Source organism: Theropithecus gelada, chromosome 3 (assembly GCF_003255815.1).
Source record: "Theropithecus gelada isolate Dixy chromosome 3, Tgel_1.0, whole genome shotgun sequence".
In the NCBI taxonomy this organism is placed as follows: domain Eukaryota; kingdom Metazoa; phylum Chordata; class Mammalia; order Primates; family Cercopithecidae; genus Theropithecus; species Theropithecus gelada.
In genome coordinates, this window is record NC_037670.1 from 74,081,254 (window position 1) to 74,104,593 (window position 23,340).

Consider the following 23,340-nt stretch of genomic DNA (forward strand, 5'->3'; position numbering starts at 1 on the left):
CTGTTTATCATTGTATCTCATCACCAACATTGGCTGTTATTATTTGAAAATTCATTGCTGCTTGGATTTCTAGAAAATGGGAATTTGTCAATTTAGTTTGTATTTTTCTGGTTCCTAATGAGGCTGTTTACTCTTGAGAATTGTTAGTTTATATACTTTGCCAGTATATGTGTAAAGTTCTAAATTGATTTGTAATTAAGGAGTTCATTGCTTATAAGCAGAAATAACATTGATCGGGGTGGCTCATGTGATGGCTCAAAATCAGAAGAATTAAGTTGCTACCAAGTCAAATTTAACACTTACCAGTCTTCCTATTATTAAATAAAATCCTATGATTTGCTTTTAGGAAAACATTCAATTCACACTCAATTATTAATATTTTAAATCTGAACTTTTTTTCATTTGCTTGTGCACTTGTTTTGATCTTTAAGTTCTTTAAAAGCTTAATTAGAAGGTGTTTGTACCAAGTGTTAAGAGTGTATATATTTTTGTTAAAATGTTACTTACATAAGGAACTCTTACAGATCCATAAGGAAAACCCAAACAACTCAGAATGAAATTGGGCAAATGACATGAACAGGCGGTTCTCAGAAGAACACCAAATGCCCGGTAGCCGTGTGAAAATATCCTTGATTTCTATAGTAATCACAGAATAATAAGGGAAATGTGAAGTAAGACAATATGGTACCATTTTATACCCATCAACTTGGCAAAGCATTTAAAAGTCTGATCAATACCAGATCCTGGTGCTGGGCCAGGGAATTGGGAGCTGTTCTCCAGGTTGTAGGTATAGAAAGTCTGGACACAACTTCTTATTTGAAGAGTGACAAATGTCTGCTAGTCTATGGGCTTATCTTTCAGTTTCCCATTTATGGTGTTGTAGGTTCAGAAATTTTTTATTTTAATGCAGTAAATACGTATCAGTCTTCTCATTTATAGTTTGTGTTTTTTGTGTCTTCTAAGGGAAAATTGTATTTGCTCCTACAAAGTTGTAAAGATATGATACGGAAGGCGGGCAAGGAAGTTCTGGGAAGAGAAGAGCATGTCTCTGGCTAGGGCTCCACTCCTGGGCCTATACCTAAGGACCTAGGTGTGGACAGGAATTCCTGTTTTCCTGCCCAAACGTTGCATTTCCGGAGATCCCTCTGTCCTGCCACCACCGCCCCCCAACAACCTGTGCCTATAAAAACCCTGAGTCCCTAGTGGGCAGAGACAAAAGCAGCTGGACGTCCAGAGGAACACATCAGCAGAAGAACACACAAGTGGGACATTGAGAGGAGCACATCGGTTGAAGAGCATGCCAACAGGCACCAGCAGACACCGGCACCCTGGTCTGGGGGGTTGGAGGAGAGCCTGGGCTGCTGAGCGGCCAGACTTCAGGGAAAAACCATCTCCCTTTTGGCGCCCCCATCTGCTGAGAGCTACTTCCACTCAATAAAACCTTGTACTAATTCTCCAAGCCCAGGTGTGATCTGATTCTTCCGGTACACCAAGGCAAGAAACCCTAGGATACAGAAAGCCCTTTATCCTTGCGATAAAGCAGTGGGTCTGATTGAGCTGACTAACACAAGCCACCTACAGATGGCTAAACTAAAAGAGCATTCTGTAACCCACCCCCCACTGGGGCTTCAGAAGCTGTAAACATTCACCCCTAGATGCTGCCGTGGGGTCAGGAGCACCACAGCCCGCCTGTCTGCATACTCCTCCTAGGGGTTTGAGTAACGGGGCACCAAAGAAGTGAGCCACATTGCCATCACATGCCCTGTGAAGGAGATAAGGGAACTTGTCTTGTTTCAATATTCTCTGTATGTCCTTCTAAAGTTTTAAAGTTTTGCTTTTTACATTATCTTCACTTTTCCTCAAGAAAAAAATTCTCACTGGACTGTGAGAATAATTTATTCCTTGATATTCTGACAGATACTGAAGTTCTTATCTTGCCAGAAAAAAAATTACATGAAAATGAGTCCCCTGAACCTACTGATTTCCCATTTTCTTTCCTTAGCGCCTGTCCAGCCCTTGACCCTATTGCATTAGTGGAATCTACTATCCCAGATTGGATATAGAAAGAGCAGTGTTGTTGGAATGATTAGAGAAGAAACTCTGGCGGGGCGGTAATGTCCAGCAGAAGGATGGTTGGTGGGTTCTGAGGTGGCAGCACTGCATGCAGACCAGGCTTGGGGTCAGACGTCAGCCAGCCGTCCCTGCCCCATGTTCATTAGCTTGATGTGTTACCACACTTTCTTCATCTGTAAAGTGTGGATCATAGTCATACCTCTCAGTTAGATGATGGTTTTGAGAATTATATGAATGAATACATGTAAAACATGTAACACAAGGCTTAGTAAACATTAGTCATTATCAGAAGGTAGATCAAGCTAAGAGTCCAATTGAACATGTTTACTACACTTCCTGAAGAACCGTTATTTTTGAATTTATTCATATGGTTGGCTTTAATAATGTTCAGTTGTATATGGGGTAGGGAAACCGAAAGGGAGGTAGGGAAGAAAGAAGGAAAAACGAAGGGAAAAAAAGAGAAGCTTCTGCGACACACCCGTTCTTACACCCATTTTGCTGCCTCCCCATCCCTCAGCTCCTGTGTTTATTTGTGTTTATTCTTTTATCACATGACACAAGTAGTAGTTTAAGAACATTATTAAGCTTGAGTAATTAGGTGTGTGAAGTCGATCCCAGTGCAGGTCTAGTGAGTTGACTTCAGAAATGTCTTTTCGACATAGCAACATTGCAACATGGCTTGTAAGATGCTTCTTTTGAAAAGTTTTGAGAGACTACTTGGAAAATGATTTAATGGAGATTGATAAAGCAATGTTTTCACACTGGAGAGAATTATAACAATAATTTCTGTGGTGGAAGTAGAGCCGAATTTGTGAAGTGTTCAGTGGTCTTTCTTCATCATATGTTGGAAAAATAAATTAGGCATTTTCTCTTTGATTAATAACTTGGTCTCAATTATTTAAATTATTTGTACTCCCCACCCTTTTTAGATAAGTGACTTTTACTAACGTGGAAAACAAGGGCTTTACTCTCTTAAACATTTAAATTTTAGATAAATAGAATGCATTAGCATTGCTGCAGCCATTATTAAATCAAAAATAAAAGTGAGAAAAATAAGAACACACCTTTACTCCTAACAGATTTTCCCTTCATCGTTGATGGTATCATTTACTTGTATATTGAGAACTTAAACAGGGATATTAATGGGCCCTGCTGAGATGTTCGTAAAACTCTGCAGCCTTCGTGGATCTGCTATATATTTGGCTTTCTTTAGCTGCTTTTATTAGTGGAGTTTGTCCTCAAACACGTGGCATAGCAGATCCTTAGGATTAGGATAGCCTAAGGATCTGAGTCTAAGGATCTGAGACTTAATTTTACAGAATATTAACATACTTATAATTTCCTTTTTAGTTATATCGTCTCAGGGATGACAACCCCATTTCTGCTGCCTTACTCTTAGAGAAAAAAATTTATTACACTCCTAGGGAATGTTCTCTGGGAAAAAAGGAAGAATTTTGGTTTCTGGAACTGTAGTGTTAGATGCCCTGTGGACTAGGAATCTTAAGGCTATGGCCAACTACTGGAGGATGCTGTATTTTTTTTTTTAACAAACCCATTTGGATACTAAAACATCAGTGTTTATTTCTAGGCTAAATTATCATTTAAAATAATTCAGATCAGTTGGATTGTATGATGTATGAAAATGTCTATTTTGTGAATCACAGTTGGAATGGAAGGGATTGTCCCTTCTCCACTGAGTTCTGGCTCCACAGACAACACTGAACTATTCCCAGCAAGGTCCTGCCAGTGGGACAGCCCTTTTAATTATGAGACAGCTTATCTTTTTTAAGTCCTTGTTTCTTTTTCTGTGTGGTCTACTGGGCCAGACAAGGTGAAGTCTCCTACTCTTTTTTAATCTAAATACCGGGCCCAAGAAAAAGCCACTCTTTGCCTAGTTGCAACGACTGTGTTTCCAGACTCCTGATGAATATTATCTCTTTAGAAGGCCTGTTCTCTTCTACCCTCAGTGTTTTCTTCCATCTCTGTGACGTTTTATCCCCTATCATCTGCTTCCATTATTCCCCGTATGTCCTCCTGATGCTTCTTTTAGCTCGTTCTTTCCTTTGCTGGTTCTTTATATTGCCATCATCCTTGTTCACGTCTTTATTGAATCTCACCTGGGTTATTGCAGTAAAACCCAACTGATCTCCCTGCCTTGTGTCTCCCCTAATCCCTCTTTCACACAGCTGCCCAAGTAATCTTCCCAAAGTAGTGCTGGGATTTTGTTATTCCCCTCCCTGAAAACACTCGACTGACTCCTTGATGCCTGTGGAATAAAACAGCTCTTCTGTGCGGCACTCAGGACTTCTGCTTTCTGTCATTAACAGTGGTCCCCTGCATTGCGCCTACACTGTATCCAGACTTCGTCCTTTGGCTCTCATTGGAATGCACTTTCTTGTCTTTGCTTACGCAAATTATCGGTGTCATCTTCTCTGTGACACGGTCCTTGATGACTCCATGCAGAAGAATATGTGTTTGGTATTCATTTAGTAATTGCTACTTATTCCTTCGGCAAACAGTCTCCAAGGATGTGCTAGGGATATTAGACAGATAAAACACAGACCCTGTTCTCAAGTCACTTGTGAAACTTGGCATATAAACAATGGTTTGTAATGTAATGTGTTAGAGTATAAAATAGAGTTGTGTTCAAAGTACTGGGGTTACAGACTCTGTACACAAACATCTTGTATTCGGTCCCTGTTTTTTTTTTTTTAATTCTCTTTATATCATGTTGGGTGTTTGGTACTATTAGTTGCTTTTTTGTTAAATGCTGTTATTAATGAATTCTGCATTATTCCCTTGCAGTAATCCGGTGACTTGGTCATTCTGTGTTTCTCTATCACTCTTTCTTTTGTATCTTTGTTGGATGTATGTACAAGCAAGGAAAATATTTACTTGGTTTAAGAACAAATAATTTTTTAAATCATATTTCACACATTGTATGTCACCATTTTGAAAACTTAGTTGTCTTTCATTTGAGGTTACTTACATATGGAAAAAAAGTTTATTCTTTTTAACAATGATATTCTTTTTAACAATGATATTCCAGTAAAGTGGATTGTTTCCCAGTGATATCAGAACCAAGTGTAGGGTTTGGTTTATGGCAGGTGCTTGGCAATTCTTCATTGACAGTGTGAATACTAGAAAGAGAAACTTTGTTGGCTCCTTATGTCATTGCTCAGACTGGTTTTGATTTACATAAAAGGTCCTATTAGTTTTTTCTCTTCCCTGCCAAATTTAGTATTGTAAACAACCATTCAAGACATCATCAGGAGACCACAGTGCAACTTGTCCAAGGTGTTGATCTGAACTGTTAGGGAAATTTAACTTTCTCTTAGTAGCAGTAGAATATGGGCATTGCAAACTCCGGGGAAAATGAGCTCCAACTCTAGATTTACTGTTCATCCACCTCACTGTACAGGACAACTTTAGGATTTGTAGCATCCCAGAAGGTGACTATCTTCAACCTGAATGTATTTCAGTGATTTGTAAGCTTAATAAGGGCAAGGATCACATTTGTTTTGTGTACTACTGTGTATTTGGTATCCAGCACAGTCCCTGGCATGAGAATAAAAGAGATAATTTGTACAAAAAGCCTCTTTTTTTCCTTTTATTGAAGTAATGTTTTGAATATTTCCCAGATTGTGAATAACTGTCTTGAGTATATAGTCACTGGTGCCGTGTGCAAGCCAGGCTTCTACCATTGTCCATGGGCATGTGGCAGGCATGGGCAGAAGATGAAATTTAACAAAAAGAAAACAGCTCAAGGAATCAGCAGTATGCCAGCCTTTTAGGAGGCAAACCCTTCAAATCCTCCATGTGCTTTTAAAGGTTGTTAGGATTTAGAAAACCAACATCTATCTAATAAGTCTTCTGTAGGCGGAAAGGCCGTTCTGTGCCCCTGCCTCTGTTCAGGTTCTACCGTCCTGGTGGGTGCAAGAGCAGGTTGAATATCTGAGCCTTTTACCTGTCAGCCATGTACACAGGGCTGTTGGTCTCAGGCACAGAGTAGGGACAGCAGCCTAGGGCTTTAGGGGTCAAATGAAGTTGCAAATGGTCATTGCCTGTGGTCTCATAAGTTTACAACATATAAATGCTCTTGTGGGGGAGGTGGTTAAAAACTCTTGATTAGAGGAAAAGTTAAGGAAAAGAGTAGGGATATTTTAATGAATAAGCAGAGACTGATATATAAGCATTCTCATAAATACAGAAAATTTAAGCTCTGTTGTTAAACAGGGATGACGTGGATGGGCAAAATTATTTTCTTTCCAAACAAGATGACTCTTCCTCAGAATTTCTTTCCGTTCTTCACATTCTCAGATGATTTTTATTTTTTTAAAGATTATTTTCAAGATGTTAGAGTTTAATCAAGGATGTTTATATTCTAATAGAGTAATTTGATTTTTAGATCATTAGAATGGAAGTTTAAGTGGCTAAAGTTTCCTAACAAATTTACTTTTTTCAGTCTATGTTAGAAGTTAGAGAATATTAGGGCTATACGGAGATACATATAAATGGTGCAGTCGTATATCTTGAAGTAATCATTTTATATTATTCACTTTAATTTTGTAGCATCAGGGCACAGCTCTGATGAACCATAAAGCCACTTGAAGCACTGCAGCTAGTTTGAAATCACTGGGAAGGAATCGTCTGCAGTTCAATCGACTGTGATATTTGGGAAACATTTGTGCACTCTTGTATTAGGAGTATAAAACTCATCATCTCAAATAATAGACATGTTATTGTTTCGTATTATTAAAATAGTATTGGTATGACTAATTTTTAGCTACTATATAACTTAAATAGATACCTTTCACTTAGAAAGCAGCATTGCTTCTATATATAAACAGAGGTGAACTTTTTAAAGTATACATTTATAGTAGATAATCAATAGTTGTTTTTGGAATAAAAGGATATTTCAACCACATTTTCATGCAGTATATTAAATGTAACATAACCTGGCCATGCCACATTTTATCACTTACCCCTTCTGTTTATAAATTGCTGCCTTTTGAATTTCCTAATTATTTCTCAAGTTGGAATGAATTGTTACTGAGAAAGCATTATTTCCTCATCTGTAGAAACGGCAGCTTCTGTTAAAATCTGGATTGTCTTGAAAGAGCTTCCATTTAATATAGTCATTCAGTTTTAAAGGCGTAGAGTCATCTTTAACACCTCATAAGAAGACTTTTTTGCATATTCATGTTAATTCTGAAATATAATTAGTGTTACGGGGACATGATTGCCACATGTGGACTATCAGCTCTTCATCAGCTACTCAAATCTGATCAAATCTTCTCAGTTGAGCATTGAAAACCTTGGGTCCCAAAAGAACAGGGGCATGTCAGAAGTTAACTCTTTCCATTGAACTTAATTGAGGCTTTATCATCCTTTAAATTTTTTCTTATTTTTAAGAAAATAACATTTTAACAAAACTCTGCCTCTGCTTTTATTCCGCTCTGTAGTTGTCTTTTTCTAGAGCTTTTGTTTATTTATGTATTTGCCTGTTTTCTCGTTACATGAGATGTGCTTCAGACTCCGAATGATTGTGGTTCTTGTTCTCTCGGGAGCTTCATTGAGCTTTTCTATGCCAGATGCTGAGTTTAAAGTAGATTTCTGCTCTCTTGGGCCCACAATTAAGTGCCAGAGACAGGCAGCAAAGTGAGTTATTGTTCTGAAACAGAAATGCTTGGATAGAGACTGATGTGGGAACACACAGAGGGGTATGCCATCCTGCAGAAAGGAAGTTAGGGGCCTTCCCATAGGAGGTGATGCTTGCATTGAATCTTTTAGAAAGAGCAGGAATTAGCCAAGTGGTGGGCGACAGAGGCTGTGCATGGCCTATTCTAAGCCGAATATATAGAGTTAAAGAAAACATTTTAAAAAACCGGGATATTTAGAATCTTGTGAATCTTTAGGATCTGGCTGGAAATGAGCCTGAAGAGATAGGTGGAGCCACACAATGAAAAATGGCTTTATCAGTAGGACGACTGTATATTTTACTCTTTAAATGAGGATGAAAGGGCAGCTCTTAATAATTATACCTGGGCAGCCGTGACAGACACTGACAAGGGCAAACTGGGATGTATGGTTATTCTGTTTGAAAGCCATATTAAGGAATTTACTTTAAACAGAGTAGCAACATGCTTAATTTGCTTTTAGAAGACTAACTTTGGGATTCGCAGTGTGGAAAATGGGGTGTTGGAGAAGACGAGTATATGTCAGGGGATGTGCTTGTGGGGCTTGTTTGGGGAAGTGGTGTGAATTAAGAGACCATCTGCTACAGCAGTGGGAAAAGGATGGATTTGAGAGGTATTAAGAGAGATAGAAGGATAGGACTTAGTGACTTTTGATTGCTTGTTGGGGGTGTGAGGGAGAAAAATTTCTCTGGGATGACTCTTAGTACTCTGGCTTAGATAGCTAAGTGGACTGAGGGTCATTAGGTGAAATAAAGAATACAGAAGAAGGCACTGGTTCTGGAACTGACAATTTAACATAGAGCTGTAGAGTAGTTGTTAATGTGAATATGCAGCTCTAAAGAGAGGCCTGAGCTGGATTGAAAATACTGCTGTTTAAGAGGCAGGCTGAGGATCTACAACCTGAAAGGGTGACTGAGAAGTTGTGAGTAGAGGCCAGCTGCGGTGGCTCACGCCTGTAATCCCAGCACTTTGGGAGGCCAAGGTGGGTGGATCACCTGAGGTTAGGAGTTCGAGACCAGCCTGACTAACATAGTGAAACCCTATCTCTATTAAAAATACAAAAATTAGCTGGGTATGGTCACGCATTCCTCTAATCCCAGCTACTTGGGAGGTTGAGGCAGGAGAATTGCTTGAACCCGGGAGATGGAGGTTGCAGTAGGCCAAGATCACGCCATTGCACTCCAGCCTGGGCAGCAAGAGCAAAACTCCATCTCAAAACAACAACAGCAACAATAACAACAACAAAAGTTGTGAGTAGAAAGGCAGGAAGGAAATGAAGAGAAGTGGGTGTAATGGAAGCCAGTGGAGGAGAGTTTCAGGGGCCAGAAAGTCATGGGGACTGAAGGGCACCCACTGACTTTGAAGCTAAGAAGGCTTTGGCAACCTTTCCCCCAGCAATTTTGGTGGTGTCATTCAGGTAGAAGACCTATTTCTTGTCTACTAGTAAATGAACATAGGGAATGAAAGGAAATAGGCAGCCATTCCTTTGTATACCTTGGATGATTGGTTCCTTGCAAGTATCTTTTCTCATCAATTGGCAAAAATGGTAACTTGAGCAAGAGAATAGTGAGGCATGTGTATATATATTTTCCACATCCACGCTCATGAGGAATGAAGTACATCTGAGGCTGGCCAGCCAGGCTTCTTTGTTGGTTAAATGACTGTGACGCAATTTAAGCAGTATTTGTAATACAAAAATTGGTTCTTTTTTATTTCGTAGTCTGGCTCTGGATTCCTAGATACTTACTCAATTCTAAGTGTAGTTATTTTAAAATCTAACTGTAAATATTTTAAATTGGTTTTAAATGAGAACAAAAGGGGGAAGGAAGATGAGTTGCTGCCAACGCAGTGGCGACTCTTAGCTGTTCAGGGGCAGAAGGGCGAGGTCACGTGAGAAACTTGTGTACTTCAAGTGCAGGAGCGGTGAACTGGACCAGGGAGTGGGTAGGTCTGGTCCTTTTCACTATCTGTTCCCGGGATGAAAACATTAAATGGTTTTACTGTTTCAGTGAAGGAAGTCATCTCTTCTCACTTTTAAGCGAAAGCCAGCAGTCTGTCTGGCAATTAATATGATATTTCCATTTGCTAAGGGGACTGAAATTTTCAGCATCTTAATTTTCGTTTCTTTCATTTTACATTTAATGTTTACTTTTGCATTACTTTGTTTTAATTCTGAACTAGTTTTTCATTATATGTTTAGTAATCATTGTTTCTGTTTTTTATGTTGAACATTTAAAAATCTTCATTTACTTAACATTTATAACATATCCAGAATTTAATATTGCTGTGATGCAGACTAGGAGTGTATTCATTATTTTTTCTTGTAGGATTTTTGTTCAGTCTCTTTCCTAATATTTGTGATGATTGTTCACTTGAGAGCTAAAGTCTTCTCCCCCATTTCCCTAAGGGGAAGCATATTGTAATAACTGTCATTAAATAATTTCCCCACAAACGTGTGCAATAGGTTCATGTTTTTATAGCCTATTTTTTGGTGGGAAGGAGTACTGATGTGCTAGGTAAGAATGATGGATTTTGCTTTTGTCATTGGGCCCATAAATAACAAAAATATAACAGAAAATAAAAACATAACAATAGTTTACTTATTTTTTTACTCAACAGTGTTTATATAACTCATTGTTGTCAATGCTGAGGGAAAAGAAAGTTGGAAGGAAGCAGTGGGTCAGCAGCATCAGTGTCACAAAGCAGTCAAGGATGGGAAGGCTGAAAGAATTACCCGTTTGCTTCAGCCTCTGAAGTTCTTGGCAACCTTAGGGAGAGCAGTTGGCGATGGAAGGGTGGACAGCAGCTAGCTGCCATGCTACTCAGGAGTGGCAGTGATGGGAGGCCCCAGAGCACTGAGTGGATGGCTCTCCTAGGGAACTGACTGGAGCCCTTCCGTCTTCCCTTTTGCGTTTACTGAACCTATATTGTGAGACTTTCAAGAAAGCTTCATGAGAGTTCTCCAACTTCAGGATTGATTGTTTGATTAATATATTCTCCATCTTGAATCAAAGAAGGGTTTAGTGCTGGAGAGGAAATCTTAGAGCAACTGAAAAGATTGGAGAGTTTATAGTTAAAGAATATTCTGTTCTGGCCGGACGAGGTGGCTCACACCTGTAAATACAGCACTTTGGGAGGCCGAGGTGGGAGGATCACCTGAGGTCAGGAGTTTGACACCAGCCTGGCTAACATGGTGAAACCCCGTCTGTACTAAAATTACAAAAAAGTTAGCCAGACTTGGTGGTGCACACCTGTAGTCCCAGCTACTCAGGAGGCTGAGGCAGAAGAATCGCTTCAACCAGGAGGCAGAGGTTGCAGTGAGCCGAGATCACATCACTGTGCTCCAGCCTGAGCGACAGAGTGAGACTCTTGTTTCAAAGAAAAAAAAAAAAGGATATACTGTTCTGGTTTTAAAATAAGTCAATGAGAAAATAAGTATTTGTATTTGTTTTTGTTTTGTTTCATTTTGTTTTGTAGATGTATAGAAAACCTGGTATTAGGTGTGTTTTTCATAGGCTTCTTAAATCCAGGTGGAGGTCTTGCTTCCCTCCTGGGTGCATCATCAGTGGAGAGTAAAATAAGCAGTAAAATGAGCTTTTCCCAAGTATGAAAGAACAGACGTTTGCTTTTCACACATGGAGTGTAAGTGTGGCGTGCTTGCTAACTGTGACTAAAGAGCATGAAGCTGCATAGGCAACCATGTGGATGTTGGGATTGCTAACTAGTGGGTCTCTGAGAGAACGAAAATGAAATCCTGGCTTCTATTTCTTATTCATTCCTCTCTGTGTCCGTGGGGATGCAGCATTTTTGAAGGAATCAATTATCCATTTGTTAGTCAGAGGAGCCTTACAAATTATACATTAGCAGATTGATTTCTTGGGTTCACCGTTGGGGGACTGATAGCTTAAGGTGGGATGATGAGGAGTGTCAAGGGAAAAGAAGTTGCCACAAAGAACACCATTAAAAGCAGCTTTCGAAATGACCGTGAATTTATTCCTAATTGAAGAGCTGACATAATCCATACTAAGTGTATTTATTTGAAGCATCTTACATTAGGTAATTGATTATCGCATGAGGTGTACATGTTGGTAATTTTGCCTTTTCTTTAAATTTAAGAACTCGAGACCACCTGTAGTGGACTTAGATTTAGAAGGTGTGTGCTGGTCCTTGCCCCCTCCTGCTTACTCGGACTTCTTTTTTTATTCCATTAAGGAAACATTTTTGTATGTTCTATAGTGTCAGCTTGACATTATTGATTTTTGAACAAACTCACTTATATTGTCCAGAATTCCAAACATGTCTCCATTAGTAATAAAATTGTAGCTAATGGAAAATACAGCTGAGGCCATTTTTCTCTGGTCTTCTTTTCTCTGGTCACTCTCTCTTTCCTATATTTATGCCAGTATTACATCTTTGCAAACACACACCCCAAATTATATGTTTAGATGTGATGCTTTCTGCTCATTGCTGTTATGGTGAAAGGTTTAGGAAAATCAGTCATTTTAGCTATGTAGAATCTTGTACTGGAAGGTTTCCCTCTATGTTTGGGAATATCCTGTACCCTTTCTATCTTTCCTGTTGTTGTTGCTGTTGTTTTTTTTTCCTGTCGTTGCTGTTTGTTTCTTTGTTTTCAGTATATAGAAATGACAGATGTGTGTAAGGCATTTGTTTCTTTTATAGGAGGAATGATTATGGATGCCAGGCTAGTTGCATGCAACATTGACAGTTGTAATATTGAAATCTTCTTGTTTATTTGTTCTTTATTAAATGTTATGGAACTGTTATGGAAATGGAATGTGCGTAGTAATGGTACTCAGTTATCACTCAAAAATATGCATGTGAGTTCCTGGAATCCTGGTTTTAAATATTATATTTAATATCTGGTTTCTTTTTGTTTTTAGATTAATGAATTCGCTACCTTACCATATTTTAAAACTATCTTCTGATTAGAAACAAAATAAATATTTTTTTTTGTAGAAATCTAGTAAAATATAGAAAGGAGTAACCCAAACAATAATAACTTAGCACTCAGATATAACCAATGCTAATATTTGGGAGTATCTGCTTCCAGTCACATAGGTGATATACGAATACTCTAAATATAGTAATATTCGGCTAACCTGGAGTTAACCAAACTTCAAAGTTTGAGAGCACAGTTCTCCTGACAGCCAAATCTACCCAAGCCTTCTGACACACACTGCAAATTCTGGGGATTCCCAAAACCACCCTCATGTTTGATAGGTAGGAGACTCACAGAACTCACTGAAAGCTGTTGTATTAATGGTGCTTTATTACAGGGAAAGGATACAGGTCAAAAATCAGACAAAGGAAGAGAGAACATACAGGCTACAGCATGGGAGAGTTTCAAATGTAAAGCTTTCATTGTCCTCAGGATGTGCTACCCTCCTGGTATAGATGTGTGCTGACCAGAGAAGCTCACCTGAGCCTCAGTGTTCAGGATTTTTATGTAGACTCTATTACACAGCATGATCGATTGAGGATTATTCATGTGGTTAATCTCAGCTGCCAGGTTGACTAATACCACTCTGACCCAAAGCCCCCACCCACTACATGATTGGTCTTTTTGCTTTGTCCAGCTCCCACACTAGTATGATTGGGTATGGCAGGCCTACCCTAATGTCTGGTCTGGCCAGCCCCCTGCCTTTGACTTAAGATGTTCCTGTCTGTTACACAGAAACCAAGGGCAAAGACTGAACCTCTCATTGGACAAAGCCAGATACCTTAGTACATAATACCTTTTTGTTAACTTAATTTCTAAGAATTATCATTTAGATGCTTTGCTTTTAGAAATTTAATTTCTATTTTTTAGTATCTTACAAAAGAAACTTGTTGTGAAAAGGCCCTTGTGAAATAATCTTTCTGCTTCTCTTTGGTCATAATAGGTAATGTATATTTTAAATAATTTTGATACACATTTTCAAATACCCTTCAGAAACATTTTCCAAATTTGAATTATTACCAGCAGCATGAGTATCCTTCTTTGTGCTTCTTTGCCAAAACTATTTTTAAAAGTTTGCTATTTCCAAAGGTAAAATATATTGTTTTGATTTTCATTTTGTTGTTGTTGTTGTTAAATTGACTCTTATTCTTGTTTACCTACAATTTATGCACATTGACTGTTTACTTGGTTTGCTTTTGGTGACTAAAAAATTCAAATTTATTAAAAAATCACTCCAAAGAAGATTTTAAAATGTGTAATAAGGTACAAAGATGTTTGCAGTCTGCATGACATGGGGTAAATATCCTTAAATATCCTTAACCTATAATGACTTCTTATAAATCAGTTTAAAAATTACAGACATCTCAAAAGTAAAATAGTTTCTGCTCCTGGATTCATTCTTAGAACCGATAGCTTAAGACTGCAGTTTTTACTGATGTGTTAACTAGTTTTTCTCTCCAATTCTATTTAAAGTGACCCAAGAAATGGAGAATATTTATAGTTTCACTTTGAAACAGAGAAGGGAAGACTGTAGTAAATAATCAAGTACTAAATAATGTGATTGCATTGATTTTGAGGAGGCATAAATCAAGTATAATTTATAATAATTTAAAAGTAATTGCTAATAAGATAAAAGTAGATCAACATCATCTAATTCTTGGATAGAAAAGAAAAAAATTTGAGTAATATAGCAAATAATAAAAAATGAAATGGGGACACATAAAAACTGTAAAATAATGTAGTAACTAAGCCAATACTAAATGGATCAGATATTCTGTTACTATTAATTAAAGAAAAATAACCTTAGCTTTGAAGGACACATATTTTACAAAATGATGAAAGTGAAAAATAAAAATGTGAGCAAAATACACAGTAAAAAGCCAAACAGAAATCAAGTGTGTTGGCGGTAGAAATGTGACAAAAACTAGAATTTAGAGCAAAAGAGCATTAACAGCAGAAGGCATAGTATATTGATTACATTTACAAGTTAAAAGGAAGATTGAGTATAATCATTATACCCTTTGATATGCCAAATTATAGGGCATCTAATATCTGGACCAAAATTCATTTGAAATTCAAGGATAAATGAACAAAACTACAATTGGAGTAAGAAGTTTTTAAAACTTGTTTTTAATCAGCTTCGATAGATGAAGGAAGAAAACAGTAAGTATATAGAGAAACTAAATAATATAAATAGCATGATTTAAAAATACATATTTTGAGCCTAAAATGGAGAATATGCATTATTTTTGAAATTATATCTTAGGGTACAAAGAGAAATTATTACATTTCTAAAAACAGATATTATACAAACCACATCCACAGACCACAATTCATTCACACTAGACTTTATTAATAACTAGATTAATGGGCAAATACAGCATCACCATCCTTGGAAATGAAACAAAATGTTATTTTCTCAAAAAGGAAATAATTATTGTAATTACACGTTAACTTTTGTCCTTTGGTTTGTGGCCAGTGATAATCAAAAGCATTTTATTATATGACTGACAAATGAGTAATTATAATTATTAGGTAGTATATTAAAGTCTGGAAATTTCAAGGTGTTGAACAAAATTGTTCTAAAATAAAAAGGGAAAAAATTAAGGAAGAATAATAAGAAATTAATAAAATAGAAAAATTTTAAAATAAAGCAAATTGATGAAAATATTGTTTCTGCAAAGAGGCCACCAGTACAGCGGATCTACACCTGATAATGATAATCAAAGAAAAAAAGGAAACAAAGTACTTATACCTGTAAGATATCTGTATATTTGCAAATATGAAATAGGAAAAGTAATAGTACCTACCTTATAGAATTGCTGTGTTAAATGATGCATGTATAAAACTTGTAGAATAGAGACTGATATATAATGACCATATAGTAAATATTAACTTAGTAGTAATAGTTTTACTATTTATTCTTAGTAGTATTAATCTCATCAGTATTATTAAAATAGTTAAAGAATAAAAAGTAAAATAAAAGTTATTTTCATCACTAATGAATTTAAAATGTGCTATTTTTTTTTTCTTGGAAAATATAAATGACCAGATTAGATTGAGAACATTTGAGTAGCTTGACAATTAAAGTGGAAAAAAATGAAAAAAAGATCTCAAAATTTAAGAAATAACCCATTAAAGATGTTGATCTCAGACATTTTTATGAGCCGGTTCTTTTTTATCTTCTTAAATTTTTAATGTTTATTGTGAAATGTAACTTTACATAAAACGTGTAGTAAAACAGATCGTCACCATGCAAACAGTCACAAAACTACCACTCTGTTGAGAATAAACCACGTGACCCTTCCTCATCACCGTGTTCTCTCTTCCCCTCAGAGGTAACCACTATACTGACCTTTATAGTAATAACTCTCTGACTTCTCCATTTTATTTTACAACCTGTATGTGCACCCCCTACACACTCTGGTTTTGCCTATTTTTGTATGTTGTGTAAATGGAATCACACAATACGTGTCAGGAATGAGGAAAGGATGCTTCCTGTGATTGCTGCTCCTTGAATAAAACTGTCAAACGAATGTTAAGACCTCTCAGGGGAAACATATAAAACTTTATTTAGAGATATCGAAGAAGACCCAAATAAATGAAGAAATGTTCCATGTTTGTGGATTGGAAGATTCAGTATTACAAAGATAACAAAGGGAGAGCTCTCAACATTTTACCATTAAGTGCAATATTTTCCTTACCATTCAGAAGACATTCTTTAAGAGGTTGAGGAATTTTTCTCCTAGTGTGCTAAAAGTTTTTTTTTTTTTTAAATACCATGAATAGATATTGAGTTTCATCAAAAACTTTCTGTATCCATTGAGATAATTCTATGATTTTTTCTCATTTATCAATATAGAAAATTCGTGTTCATAGGTTAAATCAGCTTTGTAGTTTGGGAATAAACTTGGATTTTCTCTATAGGTTGGCTTTATTAATCGTTTCTTTAGGATTTTTTCATTTATGTTTGTGGGTAAGATTTACTTGTACTTTTTCTTTCCCCTAATATTCTTGTTGAGTTTTATTAGTATAAGGTTATCCTAGTCTGTTAAAATGGGTTGAGGAGCATTTCCTTTTTATTTTTTCTCTGGAAGAATTTATGTTGAATTGGAATTTTTTATTCTTTGAACATTCTCTCATGAAGTTAATATTCTAGTTAGTGAATTTGAAAATAAATAAGTAAAAGATATGCTAAGATAGTGGCAAGTGCTAAGGAGAAAAAAGCAATGAGGAGTTATGAAATGTTTGGGTAAAATGTTGAACTTTTAGATTGGTTGGCCAGAGTCTCACTGAGAAGATGATTACCAGCACAGAGTAGGCAGAAAAGCATCCCAGGCACAGGGTGGACAAATGCAAAGGCCTTAAGGCTTGAGAAGCAGCAAAAGGTCATCAGGACTGGAGTAGAGAGAACCAGGGGGAGAGGGGATGAAGTCAGAAGTTGGAGGGAAGGCAAAGGCCAGATAATTTAGGACTGTCAGGTCATAGTAAACATGTTGGCTTTTTTCTTGAGATAGGAGGCCATTGCAGGGTTTTAAGCAAAGGAATGACTCTTATTAACCTGTTAACAGTGTCACTGTGCAGCCTTGGGATTGAGAACAGATTTCTAGGAGAGTCAGGGCAGGAGAAAGTCACTTAGTTAGGAGACAATTATGATAATCCCTACTAGAATGATGGACCAGGATAGCAGCTGTAGGGGTGGTGAAATGTGGTCCAAGTGTGAATAAATTTCATCAGAAGAGGTGATAGGAATTGTGAAATATTAGATATAGAGTGGACATAAAGACAGGAATCAAAAGTGACTTGAAAGTTTTTTCCCAGAGCAACTAGAAGGCATTAACTGAGGTGGGGAAACCATCAGGAAGAGCCCTTTCCAGAGGGAATATTGGGATCTTGGTTTTAGATATGTTTTAGATGAGGTGCATATTAGGCATCCAAGTACAGATATAAAAGAAATCATCTTAGATACTGGTCTGGAATAGGGAGAGGCCCAACCTGGAGATAAAAATGTAGGGGTCATTCCATGGCCTGGAGAAAATATTATGTTTTGAGTATACATGTAAAAAAGAAGAGGCGCAAGGACTGAACCATGAGATGTGGAAGTCAGGAGTTATCAGTGGTGCTACGTGTTCCAATTAGGTGAAGTAAATTAGGATTGAACAAGGACCATTATGTTTAGCAGCAGGTGAAGTAAATTAGGATTGAACAAGGACCATTATGTTTAGCAGCATTGGGGTCATTTGATCTCAAAATTCACAAGAATAAATACTTGAGAAAAGCCAAAGAAAATGTGAAAAATTGTGACTGAGACTTACTAGATACCAGAACATACTGTGTACACCCTCTATAATTAAATCAATGCTGAATTGATATGGGAATGGACAGAGACCACAACTGAAAACCCAGAATATTATGTGAAAATTAGCTGGACGTGGTGGCACCTGCCTGTAATCCCAGCTACTTGGGAGGCTGAGGCAGGAAAATCACTTCAACCCAGGAGGCAGAGATTGCAGTGAGCTGAGATTGTGCCACTGCACTCTAGCCTGGTGACAGAGCTAGAATTCGTCTCGAAAAAAAAAAAAAAGAAAGAAAATAAATTCTGAAATGTGAAACACTTAAATATAAGAAATAAAGTAATAACCATCATGCAGAAAAATAGGAGACTGCATATACAATGTCTGGATAAATATTATACTTCATACCCTAAAAATAGAAAAGAGCTCTTATAGATTGACAAAACAACAAACATGTTAATAGAAAAAAAATGAGTAAGAGAGGTGAACAAGCAGTTTACAGAAGAGCAAATTAATTGGCCAATAGACTTAAGAAAAATGCTTAAGTTTATTAGTAGTCAGGGAAATGAATCAATGAATATTGATTGTTGGCAGAAAAAAAGTGAAAAAAAAAAAACCTTCTATTGCTAATAGAGGTACGTGGGAAAAAGGATTGTCTTACCTTAGAGGTATGATTTTTCCCCCCATAATGTTGCTAATGTGATGGCACAAATGGTTTCCATTCAGTGAGAAACACGTTGTATTGAAAACTTTGGTTTATTTGCACTTGGAATACTATTATGTGGTATGCATTCCTTAGTAGCACTGTGGCTGTAGACACTCACATAAATTCTTGAAGCCTCATTTTCCTCATTGTGAGATGGAGATAACCAGCCTTAGCTGACTACTTTCCTCTGGGGTTCAATAACAGATCTTGTATATGCCAGGTCTTTGGAAATGATATAATGTGATTTACAGAATATTAGGATAGGCCATGAGCTTTTCAATACCAGAGTCCAAGAACAAATTACATAAACACGTATATAGAAAGAAAATCTACTAAGTGTAACTTGCAGTAAAGAAGAGCTTTGTAAAGAAGGCTTGATGTCTTAGTTGCTTTCATTATTGGGTGTCAGTTTTCTAAGCACAGAACAATGCTGTCCAGTAGAACTTACTGCAGTGATGATGTTCTGTGATCTGTATTCTTTCCAGTACGAGTCACATGTAGTCGTTGAACAGTTGGCATGTGTTAGTGCAACAGAGGAACTGATTTATCGAATTTTAATTTAACTTTCAGTTTTAAAGGCTGCATGTGGACAGTACCATATTGGACAGGAAACCTAGGCTGCACACACTTACTAAATTATAATTTGAGGCAGCTTACAACCAGATGCCAAAGAAATTACAATCAGAGGTTTGTGGAGTTTATATTTGCCAAGACTAAAATCAATATTAAAAAATTGTTGTTTGATGAACCCACAGTCTGAATAAGGAAACTATTAACAGAAGATACTCAATTTGAGGAAGGAATTTATCCAAAGACTATAGAAGTTGAACATTTAGACTTCTCAGCCAGAAGTCCAGACATGCTGGTCTAGGTGCTTTCCCAGATCAGCTTTTGCTTTCTTTGTAGATTCTTTGCTGCCCAGTGCAATATTTTTCACTCTTCCCAGGTTGTAGCCCTGACTCCTCTGTTTTCTCTGTTTTGATTCCCTACTATGAGCTTCAGTTTATTCTTCTACAAAATGGATCAAATATCTATCTTCAAGGACCTTTACTCTTCTAACATTCTAGGAACTTTAAGGAGCTAGCTTATTTTTCATGGGCTGCATCTCAGAAGTGTTGCTCGTGTGGTGATTTAGGGATCGAGATGAGAAAGGATTTTGTAGCCAAGAGTCTCATCTCCATGTCGGAATGTCTTTCAGCAGCATCAATCAGTGGGTGGCCTTTTTGAGGTCTGGGAGCCTTGGTCTGCCCTGACCTTTGCCTACTTGCTCTATATTTTTCACTTGAAGATCCCAGATTCAACTTTGCATATTTACATTTATTTTATCAACAAGCCAAACCATTTTAAGGCTAAATATTTTTTAAAAACTACTTTGCAAGCTCCTGTTGTAGCTGCTGTAGGCTTACTTTTCTTCTCATAGTTTCTACTGTGCTTTGTGTAAGATAGTTGGAAACTGTCATTATTTAATAAGAAAACAAAGAGTTTACTATTTTACAAAGAGCAAAGACATTTGATTGTTGATACATATGTTCCTGAAGTTTTACACATCTTTTCGTCTTTTTCTTTTTAGAGTCCTGTGAAGATAAATCAGATTAGCTTGGATGAAAGTGGAGAGCACATGGGCGTGTGTTCAGAGGATGGCAAGGTATGGCAAGAATGTGGTCATGCTGAGAGTTCTGCTGTGGCGCCAGCCCCAGGTGATCGGAACAGCACCTTGCTTACTATATACCTGCATTAAGACAATCTTGATTATTCTTTCTGAGTATTGAACTTGCTTCTGATTGGTCATAATTAAAATAAAATATATTTTGCACAAATGTGCCTTAGGAAAAGTAATTACAAGAATGTCAATAATGTAACTTGTATTAAGCTGATTAACAGCTGTGGCAGGGTGACGTGTCACCTTAATCATTACTACCGTGCCACTTCTACTTCAGTGACTAGTCTGCAGTTCCTGCAAGATAGTAGTTTAATGCCTTTCTGCCATAAATCCACAAAATTGGATTTTGTGGGCATGATTTCTGTGGGCCAGTGGTTTTCATTTTCACACACAAGTTATGAATGTTTCTCTTGAATTATAGAATCTTTTGATAAGCAATCATAGTTTATCAGAAGAATAAAGTGTCTTACAATGGCCACATTAAATAAATGTAAAATCAATATATGTACAGTTTTCTAAAAACCTGGTGCCTACTTCCTCGACCAAGGACATACATCATTTGTGCAGTGTATAACTAACAATTATCAGTGCTTCTTGCTGATGTTGAGCTGTGACATTTAATGGTTGTGGTGATTGATTTTCCACTTATAAGAATGTCTTTTTTGTTTTTAAGTCGATGGAAATCTTTTCTAATGTTGGTTTGCAATGATAAAATTCTAATGCACAGTATATTTAAGCTACTTTTCTAAAATAACAGTTTGAGAGAGTGCATTAAGAATCATTATAGATCTTTACATATTCCTTACTGAGTAAAGCAGATTTTCTAATCTAATTTTGTATTTTTTATGTGCCCTAAATTCAGTGGGCCATTAAGATGGGTAAATTAAAAACAGTAAAAGTTTAAAAGTGTAAAAGAGTAATATATATATCTTAGTGTGGAAGAGATATACCCATTTAATCTGTTAACAAAAAGCAACATGAAGTCTCTTGACATACAAGAATGCATTTTATAGATCTAAGCCTAATGTTGCCCAAAGAGTCTTTTGAAACAGTAATTGGAACACTAGTGCTTTTCAAAAAGCACTGTCAAATTTTCAGTACTTTCAGAAATTCTGAGCTTGTCATGATTATCAGAGAGAGATGAGGGAGGAGTTGGTTTGTGCAGAAATCGAGAAGAATTATCCACACCGCTGAAACATTTTTTGTGTTCATGTATTTGTAAAGAAAGATAATCTTCATTTTGTTTTCTTAAAGGTGAAGAATTCCTTTTGGGCTGTTATCAATTTAACTGAACTAATTTGTTCAAAGATAGTACTCATTTTTTTAAAAAACTGGAAACGAATTTTTACTAAATACTTCATCTAGGAATTCTCAGAGCTTTAAATGTTGAAGAATTATTATTTAATGCACCAAAGTGAAATATGTTAGCTACTCCATCTGGTGGATAAGATGAACCTCAGATTATCTCGTGGTACCCTTCTTGTCAAACACCTTTGGTTTCCTATTTTGGTGAAATTTATAGCTGCCATATTTTGGTGTGGAACTGTGATACATTTTGGGAAATGATTTTCCCATATTTTTATTAACATTGATAGAATTGAAAATAAATCTTTTAGTACACATACTTATATGTAAGCTACCCCCTTACCATGGGTTAGTCAGTATTGTGAAAGTTGAGAAGCTAGTATAGAATGATCTGGTAAAGTGGTTAGTGATGATAAAAACATAAAGACATTACACAAATACATTCCAGATATCTAAATCTAATGCTTCTTTAAATAGGTTTCGTGGGTATTTTTTTCTTTTCTTCAGTCTGTTAAGGATCCTTGTTAAATAATTATTTATTAGGTTATTTCAAGGGTAACCTTTGATATTTGCATTCAGTTTTCAAGTCATAATTCCATCAGTTGTTTAAAATTTACTCTATTTATTCAGCTGGTGGTCATTTTCAATCTTTTTTTGTCATGACTTTTCTACACTTGAGTTCTGCATTTTGAGACACACACATATATTGTGTGTGTGTGTGTGTGTGTTCAGTTTCAGTTCACTGGCATATGTTTCTAGAAAACTTTTAGGATAAGCACATAGAAGGTTTATTTTGGGATCGCTTGCATATGTTGCTTTCATGTGTAAACTATAATTTAGTATAAAATTCTGGGTTGGAATATTTTCTCTCAAAATTTTGGAGACGTTGTTCCCTTTTTTTCTGACATTTATTTTTGTAGACACGTCTGAAGCCAGCTTACTTTTGTTCTTTTCTAAAACCTTTACAATTTTTTTTTGGTCCTGCCTTGGAACTTGGACTAATAATAATAATTACAACAAGAACAACAACAGTAATAAATGGTTTGTGTAATTCAGTTTGCTAAGTTATGTCTAGTTCTGGTCTCTTTTCATTAATTTTGTCTGGTGCACAATCAGTCCTTTTGATCCATACACTGAAGTATTATTTTCATTTCAGAAAAGTTTACTTCAGTTATAATTTTGATGATTGCCTCAGTTGCATTTGTTTTCATTTCTTCAAAGAAACTCAATAGTATAAAGCTGAAGGCAATATTGCTTAGAGGCTAAGTGCATAGCTCTGTATTACAGCTACCTGGGCTGGCATTCCCACTCGCTGTGTGAAGTTGGGCATGTTGCTGGGCCTGGCAGTGCCTCCCTCTCCTCAGCTTGGCAGTGGGAGGCCCCTGAGGAGTGTTGTGAGGTGCAGAGTATATGGTGAGCTGTCAGTTATGTATTAATTGTTTTTATTGCTAACCATTCATTTTTAATCCATTGCAGTCTGGCCTCTTCCTGTCTCCCATTCTTGTACCTGAACTTTTCAAGGCAAGAGGGTGAACAATCAAAGCACTATTTACCCTTCTCTTCCTTTTGGCAGTACATAAGTTGTACAGAAAAGTGTTCATTCATATTGTGTGATGGCTCACACATGTACTTTGCTTTCTCAT

General features: G+C 36.7%; 1 protein-coding gene across 3 annotated transcripts in view; it reads left to right on the plus strand.

Moving 5' to 3' along the window:
* Positions 1-23,340, plus strand: part of VPS41 (VPS41, HOPS complex subunit) — a 187,427-nt gene that overhangs the window by 63,340 nt on the left and 100,747 nt on the right. For all 3 annotated transcript variants that reach the window (XR_003118549.1, XM_025379273.1, XM_025379272.1), the window contains exon 5: positions 20,303-20,377. Coding sequence is in view for 2 of the 3 variants with exons in the window: in XM_025379273.1 (XP_025235058.1) it covers positions 20,303-20,377 (75 nt within the window). In the remaining variant the exon portion in view is untranslated. The remainder of the gene's footprint in view (positions 1-20,302; positions 20,378-23,340) is intronic.